The sequence below is a fragment of the Leopardus geoffroyi genome, chromosome D3 (genome assembly GCF_018350155.1).
Source record: "Leopardus geoffroyi isolate Oge1 chromosome D3, O.geoffroyi_Oge1_pat1.0, whole genome shotgun sequence".
NCBI lineage: Eukaryota > Metazoa > Chordata > Mammalia > Carnivora > Felidae > Leopardus > Leopardus geoffroyi.
Window position 1 is genome coordinate 33,197,258 of NC_059339.1, and position 18,253 is coordinate 33,215,510.

An 18,253-nucleotide genomic window follows, 5' to 3' on the forward strand; every position below is an offset into this window, starting at 1 on the left:
TGGAGAATTCTTAATCATGGAGCCCCCAAAAAGGAAGTGACTATATGAACTGAATAACACTATTAAGATAAGAGCCTTTTATCCAGCAGCCCAAGAGAACACCTGCTGGCAGGACCAACCAAGCAGACAGAAGCAATTTCCAGCGAACAGCAAATTCACACTGTGGCCAGATGTATGCTTCTAATGTCAGAACTATTATTTATCCAGAGTAAATGAAAAGATGTAAAACTTTTTATTAAAACCAACTGAAAGACGCCCCGGACCCGGAGCATTTACAGAGTCAAGACCCAATAATTTATGACCAGGTACATGGTCCATGAAGGACCCATGGAAAGGCTTGATGAGGTGGGGTGGCAGAAGGAGAACAGGCATCTAAGTCTCACAAATGTAGCCTCCCCACCAATTCCTTAATAAGAGGAGACAACAGTAATATGAGAACCTCACCATGGACTATTCCTAGCTTGTTAAGTGGATTTATAATCCGGTTCACAATAAATGTGGGTTTTTCTTTTCATTCCAGAATGGAGGTTCTCCCTTTTCAATAAATCATTTTTCTATCTTCTTATCAAATGAGTTACTATATAGGGAGTGCTTACAATAGACCCTGTGACATAACAGTTGGCTACCTTTACTGTTATTAACATCCTCCCTCCAAGGACATCTCCAGATATGACATCTAACTCTCTGGTCTGGGTCAAGAAGGCACTGCCTACTATTGTAGTCAAGATTCCAGGGTAAATCTAGTTAATCGCTACTTCCTTCAGGATGCTGCCTTCTCGTCTGGGTATCTCATTTGATAACAATATCCTACATGTAATATATTCTTATATCCACATATATTCATCATGGAAAGATGTTCCGTGTGTATTTGTCCTTTGTGTGCAGCAACAATGGTGTTCTTATTCAAATAAACTTTATGTTTTTGATGTCTTTTGAGAGAAAAAGAGAGTGCAGAGGGAGAGGGAGAGAGAGAATCCCAAGCAGGCTCCACACTCAGCTCAAGCCTGACACGGGGCTCAATCTCAGGATCGTGAGATCATGACCTGAGTCGAAATCAAGAGTTGGACACTTAACCGACTGAGCCACTCAGGCGCCCCACATTCAAATAAACTTTAAACATCCTCATTTATAATGAGGAGAGACCTGAAGATATTTTGTTTATACTAAATATTCTGGGTTTTATCTCTTTTTTAAATTTTTTTCAATGTTTATTATTTTTGAGAGACAGACAAAGACAGAGAGCAAGCAGGAGAGGGGCAGAGAGAGAGGGAGACATGGAATCCGAAGCAGGCTGCAGGCCCTGAGCTGTCGGCACAGAGCCCGACGCGGGGCTCGAACTCACGAATCTGAGCTGAGGTCAGAAGCTCAACTGACTGAGCCACCCAGCCACCCAAGGGTTTTATCTCTTTTCTTAAAATTGACAAGACTAATTACATCACCAGCAGCCCCCCCCCCACCCCCCGCCATTGAAGGGACTCCAAATGTTGCATAAATCAGACCAAGCTTACTCCTAAGGCCAACTGCAGGAAAGTAGTGTGAGATGAATTTAGAGAGATGACAGCATCACTGAATAATTATATGGCTTTCTCATTCAATGAGATATATAATATCCATGTGTTTGAGAGGCGAAGAACCCTTTTTTCTTCTTTTTATCCTTCACAAATTCAAACATCGTATTTTGCGAAGGGAAGTCTTTGAATTCATATTTGTTGAAAGAAATAACCCGTCACCGTAAGATATATGTTCTATATAACATAAGGCATAGGTCATCAATCTGAACCAATGCAAATTAAAATATCTCCTTTAAATATACTCAAACTGTCTCTCCAGACCTGGAGCCTAGTAATCTATCAGCCAACAAGTATTTATTAAGTGACTAGGTTTCCCTTGTCCCTCGCAAATCCCCAGAGGACCTTGTTCTCTCTCGGGGGCATGAGTCAGAACAACATAGTTGCGAAGAGCAGAGCCACCCATAGGGCACCTGTGTGTCCTCGGGCTTATTATTCTCAACCCACCTGGAATTCAGTCTCCATCTGCAGCACAAGGATTTGGGGTAACAGTTTTTAATAATAGCAGCAGCCACTTCAAAATGTCGTTGTGAGACTTAAACTAGTTCATGCACATAAATAATATGTGCTTAGTAGGCAGTGCTATTGGCTTTCTATTAACAGGTTATTTGACCCAAATACGATTTAGCAAGAAACGTTGGAAATCACGTGATTCTTAGAGATATTGAGAGAGCGCTGGAAAAGTCCCGAGGTAAATATTGATGGTGGTCATCCAGATGAGGCTAGGATTTCTAAAACTCTCTCACTCTGATGTTGAAAGTAATAGTGTACTTCAAAATAATAATATTATTATTAGCCAATATACACTGAGCATTTACCATGGCCTTCTTCTGCAACTAATATGTTTTATTACTTATATTCCATTCAAACAAAACACTCTTCCACCATATTGGCTGATGTGGTATACTCCATATGCCACAAGGTATAGGGAATCTGTGTCTGGTTAGAGAACATAGTATCTTGGGGCACCTGGTTAAGGCGTTATCAGTTGGTTAAGCCTCCAAATCTTTAAAAAAATTTTTTTTTCAACGTTTATTTATTTTTGGGACAGAGAGAGACAGAGCATGAACAGGGGAGGGGCAGAGAGAGAGGGAGACACAGAATCGGAAACAGGCTCCAGGCTCTGAGCCATCAGCCCAGAGCCCGATGCGGGGCTCGAACTCACGGACCGCGAGATCGTGACCTGGCTGAAGTCGGACGCTTAACCGACTGCGCCACCCAGGCGCCCCAGCCTCCAAATCTTGATTTCGCCTCAGGTCATGACCTCACAGCTCATGGGTTTGAGCTGTATCAGGCTCTGGGCTGGCAGCATGGAGCCTGCTTGGGATTCTTTCTTTCTCCCTCCCTCTTTCTCTTTCTGCTCCTCCCATACTCATGCTTGCGCTCTCTCTCTCTCTCAAAAATAATACATAAACTTAAAAAAAACTTAGTATCTCCTCGACTTCAAATGTATGAGCCACTTGAAGCTAATTATATATTAGTGTTTAATGGAGTGCAGTCTCAATCCCAATGCAAAGCACACCGTTAGGGAAACGGCAGAAAAAGATTTCTTTTCCTTCCTACAGTATTATATGCTTAAATAAAATGCCTATAAGAGCATAAAACATCTTGATTTACTAAATTACTCATGATCTTCTGACCCCAGTTAAGTCTGAAATAGCAAAATCCCATGGCCCATTGTACCCTAAGTTTCTGTCTCCGAGGGATGAAAATATACAATAAACTGTTCTATGATGTTTGCTATTATGGAGACCGAGGTAAGCATAAGACCATAGCTATGTTTATAAATGCTTCTAAAATGAGAAAGTATGAGTATAAATTCACTCATTCATTCATTCCATAAATATTTACTGACTGCCTTACTATACACCAGACATTGTTTCTGTGGCCTGGAAATACAGGAGTAAACAAAACAGCAAAATCCTTCCCATCTTGAAGTGTACATGTCAGAAGGGAAAGAGACTCAGATAATAAATGCATTAAAATGGGATTCTGGCTCAGTTTCAGAGGAAACCCTAAAAGAGCTGAGGAACCAAGCCTCCCTCACTTTCCAATGAATGCTATGGCAAAGGACATTTGTTCTCAACCCGCGGTTCCTTCCCCCGAAGACGGTATGAAACCGAATGGTGGAGAAGCCGAGAGAATTAACTATGTTAGAAAGATTTTCAAGCCTAGTGAGAGTGGCTTCCCAGAGACACCCCTGTGGGCTCCAGGGCCTGAAGCGGCTCTGAAATATGACTTGCCTGGGAAATCCGAAGGGCAAAAAGAGGGGTGAGGGTCTTGTTGAGGTAAGTAATTGCACGCTGACCTATGGCAGATGAAAGGTGCCTGTTCTCCATGGCCTGAGTGTGCACACCCATGTGTGTGTGTGTGTATGTGAGAGAGAGAGAGAGAGAGAGAAAGCGAGAAAGGGGGGAATCGGAGGGGAGAGAGAGCTCCCTTCAGACATCAACTCCCAGGGAGAAATTCCAAGGCCTGCCAGCTGGGAAATGGGGTGCCTAGTCCTCAGAGGCGATTCCAAACTTACGCCTCAGCTTCCTGCACATATGGCAGTTTAGGAGGGATTCTGACAGGAGGAAGCGTCTCCAGCTCAAGTCCACCTGGATGGAGCGGTGGAAAAATCACTCTTAAGTAACTAGGGATGTTTTTTCTGGTGGAAAACAGACTGAAGGGAAAGATCCCCTCCACCACCCCTCCTGACAGTTGAAAAGCTATGGGTAGTTCACTGACCACGAACATGGAACTGTCTCATTTGCCTCACATGACTCTTACAGTAAGAGTGCCAGGCATGCCTGTCCGCACAGATCGGTCCCCCGACTGCCTCCTGTGGTTCTGGTGACACTCAGGTGGCTCTTGTGTCCCAGTTCTGCTCATGACACCGCTGACTCCCCCCCACTGTAGTCTAATCCAGTCCCATCACAATATTGCAATAATGTAATTATATAATCTTCTAATGACTATAGTCCTCCAGCCTCTGTTAGCTCTTTTTTTTTAAATTTATTTATTTATTTTGAGAGAGAGAGAGAGAGAGAGAACGAGCAAGCACGAGAAGGGGAGGGTAGAGAGAGGGAGAGAGAGAATCCCAAGCAAGCTCCAAGCAGTCAGCGCAAAACCGATGTGGGCTCAAACTCACGAACCACGAGATCATGACCTGAGCCGAACTCAAGAGTCAGACGCTTAACCAGCCGAGCCACCCAGACACCCCTGTTGACTCTTTTTTTTTTTTTTTTTACAGTTTTTTAAGTTTATTTATTTGAGAGAGACAGAGACAGTGTGAGCAGGGGAGGGGCAGAGAGATGGGGAGAGAATCCCAAGCAGGCTCCGCACCGTCAGCACAGAGCCTGATGCCCGATGCGGGGCTCAAACCCACGAAATTGTGAGGCCGGGAACTAAGCCACAGAAACACCCTCCAAGCTGCAACCCTGAAACTCTCCACCTGCTTGTCCCTCTATGGATACACTTAGAGGAAACATAATCACACAAGAGTGAAAGAAATCCAACAGACCAAATGCAGGGCACGGGGTCACGCGGTAACTTTTACACGTCAGCACCATGCTTCCAGTCTAGGGGGTCCACGTCATTACGTGGCCCCTGCAATGCGCACAGACGCCTTTGGCTCCAGGGGCAATCCAAACTCACTTGTGGCTTCAGGCAGACAGTCTGCGAGCAGGCAGCACAGAGGCTGCTGACAGTTCTTTCAGTTTGACAATGTGCTTCTCCTACCGATTCATGAGAAACGGAGGTGAACGCGAATGTGGAGGTCCGAGCATGTCGGAGCCTGACTCTTCCTGAAAAGCCACACTGTGGTCACTCTGCCAGACCCACCACTGCTTGTGTCTATGCCACGTCGGCTCGCAGGTCCCGGACCACGCACCACCAGAAATGCCCAGTGTGCGTATCTCCAAACACAGACTTTAGAAATGTCTGCATTGTGAGCCCTGCACGTTCAGAAAAAAATATGTGGGGTATCCTCGCCTAGAGACCCTCTGTGTCTGCATAAACAAACAAGCGAACAGATAAATAAGTGAGGGTACTGTATCTGAATATCAGTCCTGTGTCTTAGCTCCTTGGTCCTGAAGTGCAGGAAAGAGGAAAGTACTCACAACAGTGCTTCCCTATACTAGCTGCACAGATGCCTGTGGGTTTCCGTTTCAAGCCCAGTGCCTCCCTCTCTCCCATTAGGAGCAGCACCAGCAGCCGTGCGTGCTGATCATGCTTTGCCTGGGCACCGACCTTGCAACATTTTGTGAATTCGGGATATTTCTTTACATAGAGAAGAACGGCTTTTTGCTTTTGATTTCATGCTTCACCTCCTGACAGGGTCAGTCCCTGGTGCACCAGGTAGAAACATTGGGCCGGTTGTCCCGCGCTTCTGAAATAGTCGCACGACCACCCCTGCAGAGACTGAGGCAACTCGACAGAAAGCAGGGCTGGTTAGTTGGGAAGAAGGCAAAGCCAGGCACTGTCATCTAAGTATGAAGGGAGAAAATTCCAGTTACCTGATTTTCAGATAAAACCATAAGGAGATACCTTGATATAAAAGTAACAGATCATTTCATTGAACATATACAGGTACTCCTTTTTTATTTTTTTTAATGTTTATTTATTTTTGAGAGACAGAGAGAGAGACGGGTACGAGCGGGGGAGGGCAGAGAGAGAGCGAGACACAGAATCAGAAGCAGGCTCCAGGCTCCGAGCTCTCAGCACAGAGCCCGACGTGGGGCTTGAACTCACAAACCGTGAGATCATGACCTGACCCGAAGTCAGACGCTTAACGGACTGAGCCAGCCAGGTGCCCCCAGGTACTCGTTTTTAAAGCACTTGTTTCTGAATGTGTATGATACCCCCCCTTTCCTTTTTTAAACATGAGCTCCAGGCCAAGCCATGAAATACAAGTTGCCTATATGTTATAACCTTGGTTCCAAGGCCAGAAATTACTCTGTTTCAATGTCTTCGTTTATGTTGAACTGTAGGAATGAGGCAAGAGTGGGTGTGGTCCCCTGAACAAGGGATCTTGAGGTTTGATAAGGATTATGCTTGCACTCACTTTTCTCCAGCTCTTCATCACTTGTTGTAGTAAGGATTTAAGTGACTTCGAAGAGCCCTTACTTAGGGGGGCACCTGAGTGGCTCAGTCGGTTAAGCATCTGACTCTTGATTTCAGTTTAGGTCATGATCTCACGGTTCGTCAGTTCGAGCCCCACATCGGGCTCTGGGCTGTCAGTGAGAGATTCTCTTTCTCTTTCTCTCTCTCTCTCTCTCTCTCTCTGCCCCTCTCCCACTCTCATGTGCTCTCTGTCTCAAAATAAATAAATAAACTTAAAAAAAAAAAAAAAACAAGAGTGGTTACTCCGGTTCTCCCTCAGGCAGGAAAGTCAACACGCCGTCTGCAGTCCTCACTATTCAGATGAAGAATCATAATATGCATTATAAATGCAATAGTTCAGGAAAGACAGAGCCATTATTTGCTGTTCTGCATACACCAAGTCGTCACCTCTTTTCCTGAAGACTCACCACAAGTTGATAAGTTGGTGGCAGTGACCAATGGCCCTTCCCGCACCACCCTGTTGGTTGGGCCAAACACAACTTCCTTTTTGTTTTCCATGTTAATATACAGCCATCTCACCTGAGACACTGGGTACAGTCTTCATTTCTGACGGTATTGTTTGGAAAAATTGACCTGGTGTGGTTTAATGTTTAGACTTGTGGAAGAACTTCAAATACGGAAACTCAGAAGGCAGACCATGCCTCCTAATTTGAACCTCAGAAGAAATCGTCACATTCTTTTCTATGCCTTCAGATTCTTGCAGGGCAACGGGAAATGGATCCAAAATTTTGCAGCAACATGCTTGAGAAACCCTCCCCCAGACTCAGATTACTCTCTTCCAGTACTTGATTGAGGCATATGGAAGAGATCTCAGCTGATGTATAAACAAGTCATGACCGGGACCCGGCCTCCTACCCAGTACTCCTGCTACATGGCTTGGAAATGTTAAGACGGTGCTCTGCCTCCTTTCCACTTGCCACCACATTCTCCCCAGCAATCCAATATGCAAAGCGTGTGCCAATGCTGCTCCGCCCTCGGCCTTATTTTGTTGAAAATACCCTGAGTTCACCTTAACCAGCCAGAATGTTCCAGATACACTGCAAGCGTACCAACGAAGACCGACTTGGGAACTTGTGGGGGAGGATAGCTCTGTAAATGACAAAAAACGTGTCACCAACCAGCTCCACGCTCCTCAACTTGCAGCTGCTCAAACACTTGACGCCCGCTCCCAACGGGACCAGCACGACACACAGACAGCATCTCTCGTATCAGATAAAGCCAGACCCAGAAGCCCAGTGAAATGCATTCCGACCTCAGCAGAGAACAGCACACGTCTCTTACCTTGCATCGTTGCTTTTGTTGGTTCCGAGAACAGGGGGATGAGCAAGAGGTAGATGAGGTAGACAAAGGAGAGCCCATTGTACCGGAACGCACACGCTGTGGTTGGGAAGAGAAATGAGAGGGAGAGCGTCATTAACAATGGCAGGCTGATGGGACCAGGGTGCACAGGGCCTGCGTGGGCGACTGCATCAGCCGTCGCTAGATCCAATGGCGACCTAAGCAGATAAATCAATTAGTGAGTAAAAATTCAGCCTTTCTTCGGGGCGCCTGGGTGGCGCAGTCGGTTAAGCGTCCGACTTCAGCCAGGTCACGATCTCGCGGCCCGTGAGTTCGAGCCCCGCGTCGGGCTCTGGGCTGATGGCTCAGAGCCTGGAGCCTGTTTCCGATTCTGTGTCTCCCTCTCTCTCTCTGCCCCTCCCCCGTTCATGCTCTGTCTCTCTCTGTCCCAAAAATAAATAAATGTTGAAAAAAATAAAAATAAAAAAAATTCAGCCTTTCTTCTGTGTTCCTCACTCTGTCGAGCACCATTAGAAATGCAGAATTAAAATGCATGATCCCTGCTCTTAAAATCCACCGAGGAAGGCAGCACCCACATACCTGAATGAAGGCAGTCCATAAATGAGTCGTAAGTTAAGCTGGAGAAATTAAAATTGCTACAGAAATATAGAGGCAATGGGATTGGGGAGGGTTTGGGATGCGCGGGGAAGGTTTTTCCATGGAAGAGAGGAGACAGAAGAGACAGACAACAGAAGGATATTTGGCAAACGCTCCACGGCAGGGCTTTACACAAATTTTCTCATTTAATCCTCATTTTATGAGAGGAACAGTCAGGCTCAGAAAGACTCAGCCGCTCACCTGAATCCCCCAACTAGGATTTGACCGAGTTAGAATTAAGCTCAGACCTGCCAGGCTCCCGACCCTACGCTCCTTCTTCTGCATCGCTTATCTTATACACAGAACTCCAACGACTGGCTCCAGGGCGTGCCTTAGCTCTCCAGGTTCCCATTTCCCCATCTGGGAGGCACACATGACAACTGTCTCTAACTCATTGACTCATTATGAGGGATAAATAAAAAGGTATAATATGATAATACCTATGGCTCAGCGTCTTATACCCAGGAGGCCCTCAAAAACATGAGCATTTATCATATCATCCTCATTATTACCCAGGGAGAAGAAAGGGTGCAGTGTTCCATGCAGAAAGAAAATGAGCACATTATAGCAATAAGAAATAAATTTACTGGCTGACTAAAGAAAAACTAAAGACGAGAAGGACTGAATATGAACCTGTGAGGTGAGGAAATCTGTTTAATGATTACACAGATGGAAACATGTTGGAATGAAAGTTGGGAGGAGAGAAAATAGAAGGCAGTGGACTATGGAGTTGATGTTAGTACATAACCATAATAACAATTATTACTATTAAATAATAATGATGATGATGATGATGATGATGATGATGATGATCTGGTGACTGTGTGAGAAATTTGGACTGGGAGAAAGTGAAACTGAAAAGTTGTGGTAATTGGGGAATAAATGAGGATTCCAGACACAGCAGTGATGACAGCAAGTTTAAAAAGCAGCAGATGGAATAAAAAAGCATATTGTAAAATAAATATGGAGAGGTGTGAAGAGAAATTATACAACAGTGACTCCAAGGCTTGTAACCCAGGCAATGATAAGGATTACTGCCATGGAGAAAAGTGATTTAAGAAGTGGTAAGTTTAGGGGCGTCTGGGTGGCTCAGTTGGTTAAGTGTCCAACTTTGGCTCAGGTCATGACCTCACGGTTCGTGAGTTTGATCCCCACACTGGGCTCTTTGCTGTCAGCACAGAGCCTGCTTCGGATCCTCTGTCCCCCTCTCTTTCTGCTCCTCCTCTGTTTGTTCTCTCTCTCTCTCTCTCAAAATAAATAAACTAACTTTAAAAAATATGAGTTTACCTTTAGACAAACTCACAGAATTAAATCACAGGGTGGGGACCAGATGGAAACAGCCAGTCGTTAGCATGGACAGCATCCTTGCTTAGGGCTCTAGGGGGAAAGGGAGCTGCAGCCTGAGCAAAGTGTTCGCAGAAATGACAAGAAGGGACAGATTCTCCCAAGGCAAGAGCAATGGACAGACGTACACAAGACAGAAGCATCTGCCTCGACTGCTGCCTGCATATGGGGTAAAGATGGGAGGGGAAACTGGCAGGTATGCAAGAAAAAAAAGCGGCAGAAAATTTAGGACAGACATGAGAAAATCCAGGAAGGTCCAGTTTCACAAGAGAACAAATTTTCACGAAAAAGTTCACGACAGAGAGATGAATTGATCACCAGCAAGGATGTCTTCGAAGGTCTCTGAAGGAGGAGGTCGTCACACGGAGATGCAAGAGAAGCACTGTTGTAACCAAGAAGTAGGAAACGAGAAGGGGAGTCCGGGGGGGGGGGGGTCAGGAGACCCCGAGAGGATTGAGTACGGGAGACATGGCACGGGCAAGGCCTGGGTGCCCTTGGTCAGAGGGTGGAGCATCTGGAACCACAGGACAATCCAGTGTGGGATGCACATCGGGACTCACAAACATGGTTCCCACACAGGGAGACCAGATCCAGGAGGGCTGATCTTGAGACAGAATTTGAACAGCAGGAGCATGGCATAGGCCAGCCCCCAGCCCTCGCTTCTGGTGGCTTACTCTAGAGTCCAGCAATCAGTGGCCCAGTAGGGCAAAGTGAGGGATGGTATCCAAAGGAAAGGAGGAATTCAGAAAACGTGCTTTTTCATTCCAAAAGAATCGCGCACATATTTGTAGCTGTTTACACCATCACTGACATTCCTAATCTCCTTTATGGAAAGACCCAAAGCAGGAATAAACTTTCACACTATTGATGGGGCTGATAGGAAAATATATAAATGGGACAATGTAAAGGAATAAAAACATATGCTTGAATTGGCTTTCTAGATTGTTTTTCCTTCTGTCTCTTATTTCTCATCCACAGCTGAAGCTCCTTAAAAACAATTCAAAGATAGTTGGTTATTCATTCAGCTAACAAATATTTATTGAGCGTGTACTATGTGCCGGGACCCCCAAAGATCCTCCTCTGCCTTTGGGAACTCACATTTTGGTGAGGAGACGTATGAGGAACAACAAACACAAGGTCAACCACCAGAAACGTTGGAAAACAAGCACTACGTGAAGAGGAAGTCAGCAGGGAAAGGGGGTAGGTGAGGCAGGTGAGCCAGCTGACCGAGTCTCCCGTGGGAGAGGGTGCCGGGGCGGGGACTTGGAGCAGAAGTGGGCGCGGCCTGGGTGACCCGCCCCAGAGTGTCCCACAGGGCGCCAGTGTGCCAGCAGAGTCCTGGATGGGGCCAGACCGGGTGCACCTTGCAAGGAAGGGATCAGAAGACACTGGCTGTCACTCTGAGATGTCAGTTCTGTGCCGGTTCTCACCCTCAGTTCCAGGCTGCAAGCCCAGCTCCTGCCTACGTCCGCGGCTCCGTGCCTCAGTTCACACCCTGCGTGCTGCGCCACTGCCCAGCTAAAGAGCCAGCACCCTCCACATGCTGCTTCCTGCCTGTAGGCTTCGCCCGCACCCCTCCCTCCGACCGCAACACCTTCCCATCCTTTCTCCACCAAGCATCTTGCCACGTGGCTTACGTGTGTCCTCCTCTGGCTCATCGCCCATGTCCACAGCCTCCCAAACAGGTGCATTTCACCCCCTGGTGCCTCTTCCAGGTCACTTCTCATTCAGCGTCGCACGCATCAGTACAGATGCCCGTGACCACCTCTGCTGTCTCCAGGGCCCCGCGCACAGGAGGTGCTCAGACCCACGAGAATCACGAAGAGTGAATAAATGAATGAAATGGAATGGAAAAGACGTGAGGGCATCCAGAAAGAGAAGCAGGCTGTCCAGGTGTGCAGCCTGCCCGGCAGCAGAAACACACCACAATGGACATTTAAATAAAAACATCACAATTGACATTTACACAACCGTAAACAAAATACACATCTAAACAACTGGAACATTTCTTCCTTTTCAGCCCTACCCTAGGGGTTTTGTCCATGTTCATTAGTATTGTGCAGCAAAATTACCCATTCCTGAGTATTTCTGGGGGAAAAACTCAAGTAGAATTCACTTTAACGAGCACGCACAGTGACTTATCCGCTGTGAATGTGTCTCATAATAGCTTACAAAGATGGGCTTGCTATGTGTCAAGCCCTGACGTGTACACTCCATGCACACTGACCATATGATTACTATGCCCCTTTCACAGGGACTGTTATTACTCTCTCTCTACACATGAAAAACCAGGAAGTGCAGGTAAGCAACCAGGCTGAGGATAGAGCTGGGGAGTCTAGTCCCCGAGGCTGTACAATCATTAGGAAGCATCGCGGCCTCACGATGGCTCCATGCCGTCACCTGTCTATCCAGTCCCCAGTTAACCGTCAGGGGCTCGGTGAGCCAGAGCCTTCCCTCCACAGGATGACACATGCTCTGCATGTATCAGTCTTGCTGTTTCAGTTTTATAACCTCACTCTGTCAGGTTTCTAATTATGCATAGTGGAAATGTGTATACTGGGGACATTCCCCAAGACTGACTTTGGAGGGGGAGAAAGGAGACCGCTCTTGGGGTCTCGCATCACAGCCTTTGGTAACCACTATTCACAGCTAAGTCCGAAGACCTTAAGAAGAGGACAAGGACAATGGTCCCCCGTAATGGCCACCTCCTGATTGTCATGCCCATATGTAATCCCCTGCTTCTGAATATGGGCTGGAGCCAGTGACTCCCCGTGAAGAGAGACAGTAAAAGTATCCTGATACCACTTGGTGGCTTCTATTCTGGGTGCCCCTCTGCCTCTCCCCTTGCTCACCAGGCATGTGGCAAGGGGCTGAAGTCTCCAGCCAGCAGCCAGCCCTCTCCGGCCAACAGCCACGCGAGTTAGCTTGGAGGCAGCTCATCTGGAGACCGTGACCTTACCCCCACCCCCACCCCGCCTTGACTGCAGCCTTGTGAGACAGCCTGTACCACATGGGGAGCCACACCTGGGTTCCTGACTCCCAGAAACTCTCAGATAGTTTGAGCTGCTAAATACCTAGGCAATTTGTATGCATTAAGAGATACCCACACTTAAAAAGCAAGCCACTTCTAAAAATCCAACTTCCTTTATTTTTGTCTGAAATTATCCCATTTGACTGATGACAGTGGCCCAACAAGGTGAATTCCCTGCTTTACTTTTTATGTGTAAAGTTGCTATCCAGAAGCTCACCCAAGCTGCTGGGGACTCTGAATGACATTTCCTTTTGTTGTTTTTAATGTTTATTTTTTGAGACTGAGAGAGAGAGAGAGAGAGAGAGAGAGAGAGAGAGAGAGCATGAGCGGGAGAGAAGCAGAGAGAGAGAATGACACAGAATCTGAAGCAGGCTCCAGGCTCCTGAGCAGTCAGTACACAGCCGGACACAGGGCTTGAACTCACGAACCGCGAGGTCGTGACCTGAGCTGAAGTCAGACACTTAACGGACTGAACCACCCAGGCACCCCTAAATGACATTTCTAAGTGAGTTATCCCCATCAAGCGCAAAATATGACTTTGAACTTGCTGAGGCAGCACATGTGAGCTAGAAAAGCCTTAGAAGGCAAATAGCAATCGCTCCTTCATCAAGCATGATGTTGCCTTTTTTCAGGGGCACATTTGCAACTCTTCGTAATGAGCTCTTGTGTTCTGTCTGCACTGTGTTCCAGATACCCCGCACCTCTCTTGGACAGTCAAGACACCTGGACCTCTGCCCTCTGCCTCAAGAACTTTACTGTTGATAGTACAATTTTTTTTTGAAATTGCTCAAAGGAGAAAGATTCTTTGCTTTGGCTAAGAATGTACTACAGTTTCCACTATTCCTACCTGGTTTTAATGACCCAGAATTACATGGAAACCGCCCCCCCCCCAAAAGGGTGACAACAGTTGACCGGAATTTCCCAAACAAAAGACCTTGCCAGGCCTAGAGGGCCCACAATTACAAATCAGGAGTCAACAAGTTATCAAGTGAAGTGCTTTATAAATGCGAATACCATCCTTTGAACTGTAAACAATTGAACTTGCCTCATTAAGGAACTTCATTTTGTAAAGATCAAAGTTGGCAAGCAGTTTTGGGAAAACTCTCCCAACAGGAAATGATTGGACTTTGACAATTCATCAAAATGAGAAGGGGAAAAATCTGTTGCAAGTATGAAATTGTTAAGATGACCACGCAACATTATTTTAAATTTATTTTTATTTTTTTAATGTTTATTTATTTTTGAGAGAGAGAGAGAGAGACAGAGTGCAAGTGGGGGAGGGGCAGAGAGAGAGAGGGAGACACAGAATCCAAAGAGGCTCTGAGCCGTCAGCACAGAACCCGATGCGGGGCCTGAACTCACGGACTGTGAGATCATGACCAGTGAGATCATGACCCGAGTTGAAGTCAGATGCCCAGCTGACTGAGCCACCCAGATACCCCTGTCATGCAACATTTATAAAAATACTTGATTGCAGTTTGTGAACAGATCTTCCTCGACTTACAGTGGGGTTATGTCCCAATGAAACCAAAGTAAGATGAAAATAATGATAGTTTATAATGTACTAATACACCTAACCTACTGAACGTCATAGCTCAGCCCAGACTGCCTTAAACGTGCGAAGGACACTTACTTTTTTGTAACGTTTATTCATTTTTTGATAGAGAGAGACAGAGCGTGAGTGGGGGAGGGTCAGAGAGAGAGGGAGACACAGAACCCGAAACAGGCTCCAGGCTCTGAGCTGTCAGCCCAGAGCCCGATGTGGGGCTCGAACTCACGGACCGTGAGATCATGACCTGAGCCGAAGTCGGGCGCCCAACCGACTGAGCCACCCAGGCGCCCCGAAGGACACTTACTTTAGCCTACAATTAAAGGAATCATCTGACACAAGCCGATTTTATAATCAAGTGTTGAATCGCTGGTGCAACTGACTGAATACTGTACTGAAAGTGACAAACACAATGGCTGTCTGGATATAGAATGGCAAGAATGTAAGTCTTACGGCTACTGACCCTCGTACCCGGTGTGGTGAACGGGGAGCAGTGGCTGCTACCACCCAGCATCGTGGGAGAACATTGCACTGCAGGCCGCCAGCCCAAATTCCAAGTTCAAAATACAGTTTCTACTGAATGCATATTGCTTTTGTCCAATCATCCACCGAAAGGCGGGACCATCTGTATAATAATTTCCCCTTGACTACAATATGATCGCGGAGAGGTTTAAGCAACTTTAATTTACCCTTCCATAATAGTTGAAGGCAATAATTTTAGATTATGTTATTAAAGGTAAGGGCTCACAGAGCTGAATTTTTAGCCAGATGTGATCTCCTACTTCCTTCATACCCTGTAGCAAAGCCAAACAGCATCTCACTATTGATGGCCTCGGAGACAATGCTTTAAATGTTTAGAATCTCCATTTCAACTAAGTACATTCTAAATGCTCTTTATTGCCTCAAGGAGTTTTGTTTATTTTAACAGTTGCCAGAGCAGTAGAAACACAGTATTCAGAACAAGCAACTTCAGCACCAAGTGACAAAAGAGTTCTGTCCATTCAGTGATTCCAGAAATTTTTTGTTGGTTCGTACTTTTAATATTTTTTCCTTCTCTACTCTGGAGCATTTAATTGCTTTTAAAAGGATGTCCTCTCAAAATCCTGGTTATTTTATTTTTAAAAAATGACAACAAGAGAATCAGCTGCAAGTATTTACAATGGAGCGGGGAAAAAAATTAAACAATGGTAGATTTTTCCTAAGGAAAGCTATCAAAGAAGAGGGACAGGAAAAAGGCTGTTATGTCACCTGATTCATTGTCTATTTGTGTAGAATTCTTTTTCCCATTATACACTCCTGTGTCTTAGATCCGGTTAAAGTTATAAATGTCTCAAGTAGTGATGCTTTAGAACTGAGAGTCAGGACCCAGTTCTTCCCGTTTCCTTTAAGTCTGACCTCTACGTCCACAAGAGGCTGGACAAGGCTGGGACACGAACACCTTCCTTCAGAAAGGTTCAAAAATATTTCATCAAGAAAGATGCTACCAGGGGCGCCTGAGTGGCTCAGTCAGTTAAACGTCCGACTTCAGCTCAGGTCATGATCTTGCGGTCCAGGAGTTTAAACCCCGCGTCAGGCTCTGTGCTGACAGCTCAGAGCCTGGAGCCTGCTTTGGATTCTGTGTCTTCCTGTCTCTGCCCCTTCCCTGCTCACACTCTGTCTCTGTCTCTCTCTGTCAAAAATAAACAAACATTAAAAAAAAAAAAAAAAGAAAGATGCTACCAAAAGGTCTCTCTCCCCCTACAGGTCAGAAAGGCAAGACGTATGCTTGCGTACTTATTCTTATCATGTAACACCTGCATTATCTCCTTTCTGCACATCATAAGAATGTTCATACATGTGTACCACAAAAAGCTAATAGAAATAATTTTCAAATAACAGAATATGCCGTCACGTTTGGGGATAGTCCCTATATTTTAACATTGTCCAGAGATGTATGAAAGCTGACTTCGTTCCACAGAGTTCGTCAGTACAGTCCTGAATCCATCAATCAGGTATTTGTCACACTTCAAGAAATAGAAATATCTCACCACAAAAAAAAAAAAAAAAAAAAAGAAATGTAATTATATGACATGATGAAGGTGTTACCTAACACTACAGTGGTCATCATTTTGCAATATTTAAGTGTATCAAATCAATACAATGTATACCTTTAAACTTATACAATAGTTGTATGTCAATATATCTCAGAAAAACTAGAAGAGCAATATTATACTGTACATTAATTTCATTAAAGAAGTCGGTTAAAAGAATGTAATTTTAGAATAAAGCATCAAAGAAAATAAGACTTTTACATGGTAATGGATTGCAAGGTCTTAGAATCAAATTGTAGTAGCAGAAAATCATAACCATTACTCAGTTTGCTAAAATTTTAAGCCAGTTTAAGGAAAAATCAGGTGAAAGCATCTCATTTATAAAGGATAGAAGCCTTTGGTCTGAGTTTTCTACTTAACTCAAAACAACCTGGGGTGCTATCTGTAAAACATAAGCTGAACCAGACGGTCACTAAAATCTTAGTTAGATTTTTTTTTTTTTTTTGGCCTCTGAATTTAAACATTCATTGCCTTTTAAATTATTAAGAGGTAGGATTCTGTTTTATTTTTTAATTAATTTAATACATACCAAATATTACTAACAACATTAAAAGCTTAACTTGGGGTGCTTGGGTGGCTCAATCGGTTAAGCCTCCAACTTTGGCTCAGGTCATGATCTCTCAGTTCGTGAGTTCAAGGCCTGCATCAGGCTCTAGCCTGGAGCCTGCTTCAGATTCTGTGTGTCCCTCTTTCTCTGCCCCTTCCCTGCTCACCCTCTATCTCTCAAAAATAGATAAACATTTTAAAAAAAAATTCTAAGTTTAACTGAGTTTTCTAAACACATCCTGATTGATTATACAGTTGGCATAAAACGAATTCTAAAGACTATGGTGCTTTTTCCTTGTTTATAAATATCTTTGAACCTATTATTCACCATTTTATAAGTTTTCCCACGGAAAGTTGTCATATTTAAAATACAAATCCTTCCGCTCAAGCTTGACCTTGCTCACCCCTCCCCACGTGAGAGAATAACAGCACAGATTGTCTCCTGTATTTGCGAATGAAACAAAGCTTTTATGAGTGAATTTGCGAATGAAACGTGTGTCGCCACGTTTACTAAATCACTCCCCTTTCTTCATACACACATTTAGTCACAAGGAAGGAAAGTACCTTTTAACTCCATCTTGATTCACCTCTGTGTAACTAAACACTTTACAAAGCTATGGATCATTCTACCTCTCTAGCAGGCTGTGACTAGCAGAATGTAGGCCCTCTTCTAGGGTTTCAAATTATTGATTGCAATGAAGACTTAACCTGTAAAAAGATTATTTGTAAGAATTTAAAACTTATTGTGCTCAGTAAAAACTATTTTTTAAGTTTATTTATTTATTTATTTATTTATTTAGAGAGAATATGAGCAGGGGAGGGGCAGAGAGAGAGGAAGAGAGAGAATCCCAAGTAGGCTCCGGGCTATCAGCACAGAGTTCGATGCAGGGCTTGAACTCACAAACCATGAGATCATGACCTGAGCCAAAACCAAGAGTCAGACGCTTAACCAACTGAGCCGTCCAGGTGCCCCAAACACTATTTTTAAATAAGAGTGCTGATGATCACTGATGCCTAATTTTATATTAACTTTTCACTTCCAGTTTTTGACTTCTAGTTAACTCTGTCTTTATGAACTCGATCT

General features: G+C 44.9%; 1 protein-coding gene across 18 annotated transcripts in view; it reads right to left on the reverse strand.

Moving 5' to 3' along the window:
- The window catches only part of PIEZO2 (piezo type mechanosensitive ion channel component 2), a 472,860-nt gene that overhangs the window by 379,276 nt on the left and 75,331 nt on the right, over window positions 1–18,253 (reverse strand). For all 18 annotated transcript variants that reach the window (XM_045458723.1, XM_045458719.1, XM_045458722.1 and 15 more), the window contains exon 2: window positions 7,956–8,051. In XM_045458723.1, coding sequence (XP_045314679.1) covers window positions 7,956–8,051 — 96 coding nt within the window. The remainder of the gene's footprint in view (window positions 1–7,955; window positions 8,052–18,253) is intronic.